Consider the following 12,434-nt stretch of genomic DNA (forward strand, 5'->3'; position numbering starts at 1 on the left):
TCTGGGGCCCAGGGTGGACCAACAGCCATGTGTCATTTCCCTGGATAGGGGCTATAATGGTGACATTGTGCTGAGTGGAACAAGAGAGGTTTTCATCCAGCGACCAGCACTGGGCAGACACTCAAGCAAGGGGCTCTGGGGCTCACCCTGCACAAATGAGTTTGGGAGTGGGGCCCTGAGCCAATGAGAAGCCCCATGGATTGGGCTGCATGTCCACAGTGGCAGGCACTAGGAAGGGAAGCAGAGAGGCAATGCTCCCAGAACACGTCACTGCTATCTCATTTTCCTCTATGAATAAACAATCTCAGAGGATAAAGGAGATCACCCCCCAAGACACCTGCATTAATGGAAACCTCCTGAGTCCTAGAGCATTTATTCACTGACACCCAACATTCCAGACACTGCTAGGCTGTAGGGATCTAGCAACAAGTAAGACACAACACCCACTAGCATAGTGCTTGCAGTCTAGGGGGCCAAGAAGAGGTAAAGAGAGAAGTAGGAATTTAAACACTGATGACCCAATGGAAGAACTGAGAGTAACACAGTAACAGAGTCAGTTCGAGAATCCAAATCTGAACCCAACTGGTGGTTTTTCTTACTTTTCCCAGGGTCTCCTGAGATCACTACTCTGTGGAATGGCCAGCTGGAGCTTAGAGAGGAGCTTAGAGAGGAACGTACCCCAGATACTATAATGCGGAATCTGAACTCTGCACTGACAGCAAAGGAAAGCCATCAAATACTTTTAAGGGGGATCTGACTAGAACCATGGACTGGTCGCTTTGGTAGCCGTGATGGAAGCAGACCTGGGGCAAAGTGACAGATTAAAAGGCTAAAGTACGTTTCTCTCACTGGGACAAAGAACATTTAGCCTCTAAATTTTTCTTTCCTTGGGCTTCCCAGTTCCACCTGATAAGCTAAGAATGAGAATGGGGAGTATCAGTTGTTTTCACAAGACTAAGAGCATGTGGGAGCTGAAAGCTTTTTTCCTGGAATTGTTCAGTGGGACCAAATTTGATATCTTTTAACAGAGCTAGAACTCTTCACACAGACTTCTTTAGACAAGCACCAGGCAAACCTGGAAAACTTACTACAGCAAATATGAAACGGGAATATATGAGGCAGATCCTAAAAATCCTTTCCAGAGAATTGCATTCACACAGGGAAGGGGGAAGGGGAGGAGAAAACCAGGCAAAGGCACCCACAACCTCCATCCCCATTCCAGTACCGCCCACCCGATACCCTATAATCTGGCCAAGCCAAACTGCTTTGCAGACACATCCTGCCGTTTTCTATCTCTATGTCTTTGCTCTCCCTGTTTTCTCTGTAATGTTATCTCCTCATTACAGGCTCACCCAAGTGTCTATCGCCCACTATTGTCTCCACGATCAGTAAGAAATTCCTGCTTCATCTTACTGAATTCCAAGAGCGCTTTATATTTTCTCTGGTACTTATCACATAATAATTTTTAATTAAATTATTTTATACACATATATCTCCTCTACTAGATTGGAAACTCATAAAGGATGGGGATCATTTCTACTTAGCACTGAAAGTGAAGTCGCTCAGTCGTGTCCAATTCTTTGCGACCCCATGGACTATAGCCCACCAGGCTCCTCCGTCCATGGAATTTTCCAGGCAAGAGTACTGGAGTGGGTTGCCATTTTCTTCTCCTGGGGATCTTCCCGACCCAGGGATCGAACCTGGATCTCCCACATTGCAGGCAGATGCTTTACCATCTGAGCCACAGGGAAGTAGTTCTCCCAAAAGAAATTGACACAGAATGCAACAAATATTCCTAAGTAGACTAATCAAAAGTAGGGGTAGTTTTTAATGGTGTCTATGGGCCTATGTAAAGGAAAAGTACAGAAAAAATATGTAGTTATTCCTTGTTCTAAAGCCACCAACAGCCTTCTCACCCACTTCATTCAGTTCCCCAACAGCAACCAAGCTGTAGTCAATTTAGTCAACAGTGCCACCTAGTGGGCACTGTGGGTAATTATCAAACCGGAACCACTACATCTTCACAGCTACTTCTTTACTGTTAATCCTTAGGAAAACTGCACAATGTTTTCCCATTTTTACATTTTTCCTAGACTCCATTTTTACATCTTTCCTAGCCCACATTTCCCACTTTACATCTTTCCTAGCTCAGTTAATCTCATTCTATATACAATTTCATAGGTGCATATAAATTCCCTTTAGCTTTTATTTTCCTGTTCCAATTCTCTGATAAACTTCCAGAGTCTAAAAGTTTCTTAAAGCTTCTAAAAGTTCTAAGCCCTCCATCTGTTCCTGCAATAGTTGCATTTTATACATTTTAAAAATTTACTTCAAATGAAATATTGTTTTTTAAAGTAGTAAATGAGCTAGACTGGGAACTTAACTACAATTTATAGCCTTGTTTTCAAGTGTTTCAGAACTAAAACAGTGAACTTTTAGAAGTTAATTCACTTATAAATTGTTGGTTGTCTGCTTTAGAATTTAAACTGACCTTTTCAAACTGGAAAAGTGGGCAGGAACAAAGAGGAACTTGGAAAATAATAATGGCTCACATTTTTATAGCTATTTATGGTTTACAAAGTGGGTATGTACCATCATGTCATTTGCCCTCCCCGAAACCTTGCAAGGTCAGTATGAGTTTTCCCATAGCACAGATGAGCAAGCAAGCTTCATAGGCTTAAAGTTAAACATTTCTTAAGTAGCAGAGCAAGAGCTCAAACACAAGTTTTCAGGCTTCAATCCCATTGTTTTTCCACTACACCATATTTCCTCTGGGCTCACACCCACATATATTAAACAAACTACTGGTGCAATTTGGTGAAGCAAGGGCTAACTAATTTCAACTTGCCTATCAAAGCAATGGAGGAAATATTCCCAGTCCAGGAAAAGACAGGATGCTCTTTCCCAGGTCCTTCCTTGAGCCTTCGCACAAGATGGTCCCAATGCTAGAATGTTCTATGTAAAAGAGTGGCCTAGCCAAAACTTCAAACTGTGATCTGTCCTATCTTGGGGAGGAGAAGTGTTTAGAAGAAGAATTAAGCCTTGACTTCACTTTATAAAGGGTCTTAGACATTTCATATGTCTATAATCAGTTTGGACCTACTTTCACAGAGACACACTAATAGGATGAAAGACGGTGACATTCTTCAAACACCTTTAAACTTAAATCCCATTCCTGACCACACCACTGCTCGTGGTCATAGCAATATTTCTCTACATCCTGTAATTATTTAAGGAAGAGCACACTTAACATCGCATTGCACTTGTATGCCCAAAAAGGTGTTCATTTCCACAATTTTTAACACTCCATGTTGGCATTCTTCAAGATTCAGTACACTGGGAACCTCAAAAGTTTAATGTGTCCCAAGGCACTGCCCACCTTTTAGCAATCCTTTCTCTCCTTTTCCTAGGTGATTTTTAAAAGATCTTTATTATTTCACTCCTCTTTTACACCATTATTGGCATAGTGTCTGGTCCACTGTCTGGCTCTAGAAGGTGCCCAGGAAAGATATGTTTAATGAAGAAGATAAACCCAAAGACACGAAATGGGTGGCAGCAGCAGGCAGAGGTTTTTTACTCTACTGTTGAAAAACATATTCTAACAGTTTGGGCAATCTGTAAATGGACCCTGCTAGAAGTGCGGTAGTAAGCTTCTCATCACTAGCGGAATGCAAGCAGAGCTCAACAGTGCCTTGGTCTGGGCAGGGGTGGGATGCGCGCGGGCACCGGCATGAAAGGAAGCGTGAACCGGCATGTGGGTCCTCCAGTAGCCCCTCCACAGAGGGGCGCAAGGACTTGTGAAAAGCAGGGTGTGGCAAGGGCGTGTGGGGATGAGGGACACCCGCGGCCCAGGGGGCCAGGCGGGCTCCGGGTCTATTCCGGGAGCCGAGCGCAGGGGCGGGCGCTGGCGGGCGGGGGCGCCGGGCGAGCATCCTGTCGGGGGAGGGGACGCGCGGAGGGCGCTCCCGCGGGGCTGGGGCTGGACTGCAGAGCGCCGCGCCCGCCGCTGCCAGGCCCGCCGGAGGCACCGCGCCCTGCTCTGCTATCACCGGCGCCATGGACCGAGGCCGGGGTAAGAAGAAACGCGGCGCCCACACTTGTTGCTTTGCAGGGCGGTAAGGGGAGAACCGCGCGATCTAAAAGCCAGAGGAGGAGGCAGAGACTAGCGGGTTGGGCCGGGCCGAGGAGTGTGGGGGCGAGGAGGAAGGGAGAAGCGGGGGGCCGAAGACCCGGCGCTGTGTGGACAGGTGCCTCCTATGCCTGGGCTGCTAGGGGTCTGCTAGGGGGACTCATGTCCCGGATTTGAGTTGCCTCGTGTGTGAAACCAGTTTTCATACACTCGGAGCCTTAACTTCATGAAAGATCCCTAAAAGGATTCCCGAGGAAGGGAAGCTCCTCTCACCCCATCCCAACCCCCTCCACCAAGGGTAGAATAGAGTTAACAAGTCACACTCTTGAAAACAACAGGGCGTGTTAAGCCCCTACTGTTCACACGCTGAGAAGCCCCAGGAGACAAGTGTGTGCAGCTACCCAGGGTGTCGGGAGGAGGAGCTGCAGGAGTGCCTGTGGGTGCCTGAGCCCTGGCTCTGAGCCCGACAAGCTGTGTGACCCTAGCCCACCCTCTTTCTCTCTGGGCTAGTGACAAGGTTGAACTAGATTGTTTCTGAGACCCCTTCTTACCTGGACAGTTTGAAGAGTTGAAGAGTATTTAAGAAAGTTTCACAGACGTGGTGGTGGTGCTTGTTGAAACTACAACTAACAGGAGCAGAGAGAGCATTTATGGGGGGCGCATTCATGGGAAGCTATGCTTAAATAAAGGCCTGGACACCTCAGTGGGCTTGTAGCTGTTAAAAAAAAAAGTGGCTTGCTTGAACATGGGGGCAGTGACAAAGGCTGGGAACCAGAACACCAGTGTCACAACGCCCCACCTCTGGAAACTGAGGAGACCACAAGTGTGAACGCACTTGGTAAGCTGGCAAGTGCTGCCAACTTGACAAGTATCATTATTCTCGTTATTATTATTATTAATGGAAAATTCCTCCCCTTCCCAACATAATCTTACACGCTTCCACCATCTGCCTGTTTGCTGCACTGAGACCTCCAAGGGGAAAAAAGGAGTGGCCAGGGGTGTGGAAGTAACGAGGAAGGGCACTGGGGGCAGGGATGGGACCCAGAGAAGGTATGGTAACCCCCCTGCACTCCTCTTATGGGTACAGCCGGAGTTCAGAGGGCTGCAGGGGACCTCAGACTTCCAATTCAAGGTGCTGGGGACAGCTTCCCCACCCACACCATCTCTAGCACAAAGTGCTGCATCAACCCTTTCCTATTAGGAGCTGGAAAGTCAGGCAGAAAATGGGGGGGGGGGGGGGGGGGGGGCTTCTGGTTTGGCTCTTTGGGGACCAAGGCTGTGATCTATAAAGCAGTTCTTACCTGTTAACTGACTCCTGGACAAGTGTGCACAGAGCATACACACTTGTCGGGGAGAGAAAAAGAGAACAGAGGTGCCTCTAATGTCCCCTATCCCCATCTCCCACACTATACGTTTAAAGCAAACAGCACTGCCCTCCACCCCATCACACCCCACATGGTGCCAAATACCACCCTGTCCCCAGTACAAAATCCCCAGTACAAAAATCCATACCTAGCCTACCCAGAGTTGTAGAAAGCAGACTATGCCCTGCTTTAACAGACCAGCTTAAAATGCTTAATAACTGATACCTCACTAAAGAAGGCTGCTTCTAGACCACTCTTCCTAGGATGCCAGACTTCCCCAGGAATCTGTTAGTACTCAGAATGCTCTAGGGCTCTGCCCCTCCCCCCTGCTGCAGGCCTTCCTAGCCTACTTTCTTTCTCCTTCATAGCTCTTGTCACGATGTACCATTCCTCTAAGAGTCAGTTATCTGACTACGTGTTTAGTGTCTACCTAGCCTGTCAGATGTAAGCTTCAGGAAGGCTGGGAGCGGATCTGGGCAGCCACCCTGCTGACAGCAATGCCCGGCACACAGTCGGTGCTCACTAACAGTGGCTCAAGTAGTTCACTAACAACATGAAGCACACTTTCTAGTGCATCCCAAATTGAACAGTTGTAATGCTGATTTTGAAAGATACATACCACCAAAAAAAAAAAAAGAAAGATACATACCACCAAATCCTCACATCAGAACTGTGCTTCGTGACTTGCAAAGGCCTTCTCAAATGCAAGCACAGTGGATGAGGCACACAGGACGAGGTCATCTGTCTAGAAACTCAGCGGTCTACCCTGAGAAATCACTGCAAAAACTGCAGGAATTAAAGCAAACGCAACTGCACGTGAACTAGAATACAAAGTTTGTGTGGGTTTTTAAGATGATATGTGAGTCTTTACAAATCATTCTCGTGGAAACTTGTTGTGCCCATATCCCCAGGAGGGTGTGAGCACTTTCTTCTGTTGTCAGTTCATTTCAGTCGCTCAGTCGTGTCCGACTCTTTGTGACCCCATGAATTGCAGCACGCCAGGCCTCCCTGTCCATCACCAACTCCCAGAGTTCACTCAGACTCATGTCCATCGAGTCAGTGATGCCATCCAGCCATCTCATCCTCTGTCGTCCCCTTCTCCTCCTGCTCCTAATCCCTCCCAGCATCAGAGTCTTTTCCAGTGAGTCAACTCTTCGCATGAGGTGGCCAAAGTACTGGAGTTTCAGCTTTAGCATCATTCCTTCCAAAGAACACCCAGGGCTGATCTCCTTTAGAATGGACTGGTTGGATCTCCTTGCAGTCCAAGGGACTCTCAAGGGTCTTCTCCAACACCACAGTTCAAAAGCATCAATTCTTCGGCGCTCAGCTTTCTTCACAGTCCAACTCTCACATCCATACATGACCACTGGAAAAACCATAGCCTTGACTAGATGGACCTTTGTTGGCAAAGTAATGTTGTTAGGGAGGTTTTAAGAAGCACAGGTCTCATTTCACCCTTATACCTTCTGTGTGAGGAGTGAGACTGTCATGCCCAGGGAAGGAAGCCACACTTCACTATTAATGACAGTAACAACTGAAATCATCAGGGTATTATCATGAGCCAGGCAACATGCTCAGCTTTTTTCATGGCTTGTCTTGGAACAAGCAATGGGACAGGGCTATGACTGGGTACTATTGTTAATCCCTACCTCACAGGAAGGCAGGTCTAGCAGTGTATTAGTCAGCTACGGCTGCCATAACAAAATACCACAGATTGGGTGGCTCAAACAACCGATTTATTTCCTTACAGTTAAGGAAGCTAGAAGTCCAAGGTCATGGTGTCATCTGGGTAGATTTCTGGTGAAGCCTCTCATCCAGGCCTGTATATGGCAGCCTTCCCACTCTGTCCTCACATGGCCTCTTCCCTGTGCACAGACAGAAAGAGACAGAGATTGCTGGTATCACTTCCTCTTCCTAGAAGGTCATCAGTCCTATTGTATTAGGGCCCACCTTTATGACCTCATTTAACCTGAATTACCTCCTTAAAGGCCCTATCTCCAAATGTCATCAGAGCAGGGGTTTGATGTATCCATACCATACATACTTTGGTGTATGGATCTGAGGTGGGAGCACAGTTCAATCCGTAACAGCAGGATTAGGGCACTGACATTAGCTTGTACAGTCACTCATCATGTGAGAGACAGAGCTGGGTTTGAACCTAAGTCCTGATCTTAAACTGGCTGCTGGCTGACTGCAGGTGACCTGCCCAAGCCCTAGAACAGAACAGGGCTTGGACACCGCATCTTCTTAGCGCATGTTCGGGCTCCTCCGTCACGCCACAACCATACCGTTCAGATCTTCAGTAGTAATTACAGCATAAAAGCTCGGCATCAAAGTCAACTGACTTAAGAATGAAAACAAACCTAAGAAGTAGGATTTCTCTTCTAACAGGGTATGTGTCTTCCCATGAGTAAAGGAGGATTCATATGATGCAGTAACAGACACAGAAATGACTTACATTATAAGGAAATTCCTTCCAGCAGGACTTCCCCAGTTTATGAACATCATACAAAGAGAATCAGCCACTGGGGAAAGTAACACCGTCATTATAGACTAATGACTGTGGACACCACCTTCTACAGAACCAATCACTTAACTCTTTATCCTCACATAAAGATAAAATATGGATACTGATGATACCTACTTCATGGGGTTGTTATTAAATATACGGAAAATACTTCAGACAGTGCCTACCATATGAGTCCCATTCAATAAACACTGGCTACAGTAATAATTGTGTTTTTAAAATCACATTTAACATAATAAAATTCTATTGACCCCAAGCTGGTCTGACTCTGAGGACACTTTTGAGCTCCTACTCTCTTTTAAGAACTGGGCTAGACAACTTCGTATACAACTCAAAGACAGGGGCTATGTCATAATCTCTGTATCCTGGAGCTCTTTCATGGTGCTTGTCTCTTGAAAATCCATCTGACGTGCCAAAACAGAACCACCTGACAAGTGTTTCTGAGTGACAAAATATTTATAGGCCAACATGTCTATTTTCTCTTATTTATGCTATTATTTGTGCCTACTGACTACAGCTGTATCTTCACAATTTTGCTTTTGTGAACTTTGTAGTGTTCTCAAGCCATCTTTGCTTAAGTCTTTGGTCTAAATTTTCCCTCATTCCCTTCTTAATGCCCAAGGTTCTGATATGCCTAGCTCATACGAAGGAATCAATTTTACCAAAGTTCCTTTCCTTTTTACTTCACAACTAGTTCTTTTTCAACTAGTTGCATTCAACCCAAGATGGGAGTTTCTTTTGCTGAATTATATATATTCTCTGGGAGATTATAATTTAAGACATAATCTGAAGCTCTGCTTTTCATTAAATGAGATTTTTTAAATTAATTTATTTTAATTGGAGGCTAATTACTTAATGTATGGTTTTTGCCATACATTGATGTGAATCAGCCATGGGTGTACATGTGTTCCCCATCCTGAACCCCACTCCCACCTCCCTCCCCATCCCATCCCTCAGGGTCATCCCAGTGCACAGGCCCTGAGGGCTCTGTCTCATTAAATGAGATTTTTATCATTCAAGAGATGCTAAAAGAACCCACTCTTGTCTTGCCTTTGGTGGCCCAGCTTTGACATCTGTACTAGGAAAGTCACATCTTTCCTATCTGTGGCTTCCATTGGCCAAGCAGCTCATAGCCATTCCTACAATGAGCTCCCCTCCATGTCCCCTCTGTGACTCACTGCCCAATTTCTGTCCCCCAGGCTGCTAATTCCCATACCTCTTCCCTGACATCTGAGTTCATTTTCTACTCCTATCAATTACTGGTTTTCTGAAAGGAGTACACACCCATATGTTTTCTTCCAAACATGTTCCATAAAGTCATCTTTGTTAGCCTGGAGACTCAGTACAGCTGAGTGGTTCAGGGAATGGACAAACTTAGGTTTTGACCACAGCTTTCTAGCTGTATGATCTTGTATGAACTGGGTAAATTACTTAATTTCTCTGCATACCAGTTTCATTTTATTTGGAGTGTCGTGGGGAAAGGCGATGTATGTAAGCTAGCACTTAGGAAGCATTCAGTAGATGATAGATATTACACTTATCAAATATAATTACTTGGATTTTAGCCACACTTTGCACTGGGTGTATGCATAGGATTTAACCTTACCCTCTTCTCTGTAGAGGGTTTTGTTGGTCACTGGGCACCACTTCCATTTCCTTGTCCCACTCAAGAGTTTTTTCTGCCTCTCCCTCAAATATCAGTTTCAAACTCTACTGCTCACATGAGTGAGTACCCTGCCAAGTAAGCCCTCCCTGTCCAATCTCTGCCAAGAGCTTATCATTATTTCATTCTGATCTTAGGTTCAGAAAAATAACTGTTTTGGGATACCATTAGCTCCTCATACCCATCTTACCCTTCTAAAAAAAACCCTTGCAGTTGAACAGAAAAATAAAACCCCACTGCCACAGTCTCCTGTTTCTCCCCATACACTTCTCTCCCTCCTTGCAGTCTTACTTCCAATCACACCTTCTAACGAAAGCCCACTCCTAAGAGTCACAGCAGCTTCTATTTTGTCTAATTTTTTACCTCTTCTCATTCCCATCTCCTGGGCTTCTCTGTAGCTCTTTTCTAAATGGATTCTCCTATTTGCAAAGATGGAGAAAGCATGGATTTTGGAATCAGATTAAACCTAGGTTAAATAACCACTACTCCATCCATCTGCCAGAAGCCTTTTCTGTCTCTCCTTCCCCACCCCACTCCTGCCTGGCCTCCAATCCCACTGTTATAGGTGCTCATAGCCTCAGGGCTTCTCTTGCTCTAAGGCAAGTGACCCAGCTAAGTCTTATCCCTCTAGTCTGCAAAGCAGGAAGAATGACACCCAGGATTAGGAAACTGCAATGTGGTAATATTTGTCCAGCGACCAGTGCCTGGCCCATGATAGGTGCCTGCATGCATACTCAGTCACTTCAGTCGTGTCTGACTCTTTGTGACCCAATGAACTGTGGCCTGCCAGGCTCCTCTATCCATGGGGATTCTCCAGGCAAGAATACTGGAGTGGATTGCCATTCCCTCCTACAGGGGATCTTCCCAGTCCAAGGATCAAATCCATGTTCCCCGCGTCTCCTGCACTGGAGGTGGATTCTTTACTGCTGAGCCACGAGGGAAGCCCTCGTTAATTGTTATTTCCCATCTTTTTCTCTAGCTCAGTTTTTCTTGTATGATGACTCTTGCCTCGTCTTTACATTACTGCTGCAGACGACCAAGCCTCTTTTGAGGGCTGCTCTCAGTGTCCATCTTCAGCCATGAGTCAAGCTCCACTCCTGAACTGGCTCCTGCTTTGGTGTATTTCCATTGGGAAGTCAACTCATCCTCCAAGTGACCCAAATGTGAACTCATCTTACTCACCACCAAATCAAATCACCCTTCCTGTTTCTCTTTTTTCTATTAACACAACAATGTGAAGAGCTATTGAAGGAAATGGGGCTGTTTGTGAATAAAACTAAATTTGAAGGGAGGGGGGATATGGGATCATTTCTTAAACTAGCTGTCCTGTAGAAGAGTATTAGAAAGACTCTTCAGAAGGCTATATAAGAGGTTAAACAGAGACTAACTGGGGCACAATCTGGAAGAAGCAAACAAATGAAAAGAGCTATTCAGTTTCAGAGTAAGAGGTGCCCAGAGACATAATGAAGCAAAGGCTGAGTGGACACAGATCGGGGAGTCCTAGAGTGGCTCCTCTGGGGACCACAGTAGTAGATAAATTAGAACAACTGTCATGCAAGAGGTTTCCATAGGCATGGCCCTTTTGAAAACTGTAGAGAACAGAACTTGTAGAAGTATATACTTTACTTTTTATTCATCTTTTATTCAAATGTGTATCTATCATAGCTTTTAATGGGACTTATGAATTATCTATGTTTGTGGAGAGACTATGGGAAGACGGCCTGATACAATTAGAGAGAGTTATTTAAAACTATAGATCTGATTGTGCTTAAACTGCTTAGTGGTTCCTCACTGTTCTTAAAATACAGACTACAATCGTGGTGTGGCCTCAGGGACCACCCTGCCTTTTACCAGCTCCCTTTGGGCTCCTGCCCCTGTCTTATTGTGGACTCTCCTCACAATGGCCTTTGTACCTTTACCTGGTTAACTCCTTCCTTCTCATCCCTAGCAATCTGCTCAAATATTACTTCCTCAAAACAATCTTTCCCTGTCTCCTACACTACATTCCCCATTACAGGTAACCCTAGCACTCTACTTTTCACTGGTTACCATCTTCACAGTTCAGTTCAATTGCTCTGAAGTGTCTATTTGTGACCCCATGGACTGCAGCATGCCAGGCTTCCCTGTCCATCACCAACTTCCGGAGTCTACTCAAACTCATGTCCATTGAGTCGGTAATGCCATCCAACCATCTCATCCTCTGTTGTCCCCTTCTCCTCCCACCTTCAATCTTTCCCAGCATCAGGGTCTTTTCAAATGAGTCAGTTCTTTGCATCAGGTAGCTGAAGTACTAGAGTTTTAGCTTCAGCATCAGTCCTTCCAATGAATATTCAGGACTGATTTCCTTTAGGATTGACTGGTTGGATCTCCTTGCAGTCCAAGGGACTCTCAAGAGTCTTCTCCAATACCACAGTTCAAAAGCGTCAACTCTTCGGCACTCAGCTTTCTTTATAGTCCAACTCTCACATCCATCCATACATGACTACTGGAAAAACCATAGCTTTGACTAGATGGACCTTTGTTGGCAGAGTAATGTCTCTTATTTTTTAATATGCTGTCTAGGTTGGACATAGCTTTTCTTCCAAGGAGCAAGTGTCTTTTAATTTCATGGCTGTAGTCACCATCTGCAGTGATTTTGGAGCCCAAGAAGATAGTCTCTCACTGTTTCCATTGTTTCCCCATCTATTTGCCATGAAGTGATGGGACCAGATACCATGAACTTAGTTTTCTAATGTTGAGTTTTAAGCCTAC

The 12,434-nt window shown here is 45.4% G+C and overlaps 1 protein-coding gene and 1 long non-coding RNA gene across 14 annotated transcripts in view; one reads left to right on the plus strand and one right to left on the minus strand.

Moving 5' to 3' along the window:
• LOC105606707 (uncharacterized) overlaps positions 1–12,434 on the minus strand; it is a 108,285-nt gene that overhangs the window by 33,311 nt on the left and 62,540 nt on the right. For 9 of the 11 annotated variants that reach the window (XR_009600895.1, XR_006059995.2, XR_009600896.1 and 6 more), the window contains one exon: positions 6,143–7,358. The exons of the other annotated variants lie outside the window; for them this stretch is intronic. This is a non-coding gene — a long non-coding RNA (uncharacterized LOC105606707). The remainder of the gene's footprint in view (positions 1–6,142; positions 7,359–12,434) is intronic. 11 annotated transcript variants of the gene reach the window in all.
• The window catches only part of AFAP1L1 (actin filament associated protein 1 like 1), a 71,601-nt gene continuing 59,594 nt past the window's right edge, over positions 428–12,434 (plus strand). For 2 of the 3 annotated variants that reach the window (XM_042250651.2, XM_004008954.6), the window contains exon 1: positions 3,989–4,072. In XM_042250651.2, the coding sequence (XP_042106585.1) occupies positions 4,057–4,072 (16 nt within the window). In that variant the 5' untranslated portion in view covers positions 3,989–4,056. Of the gene's footprint in view, positions 4,073–12,434 lie in introns of all 3 variants that reach the window. The other variant, XM_042250650.2, reaches the window with a different exon arrangement.

This window comes from Ovis aries, chromosome 5 (genome assembly GCF_016772045.2).
Source record: "Ovis aries strain OAR_USU_Benz2616 breed Rambouillet chromosome 5, ARS-UI_Ramb_v3.0, whole genome shotgun sequence".
Taxonomy (NCBI): Eukaryota; Metazoa; Chordata; class Mammalia; order Artiodactyla; family Bovidae; genus Ovis; species Ovis aries.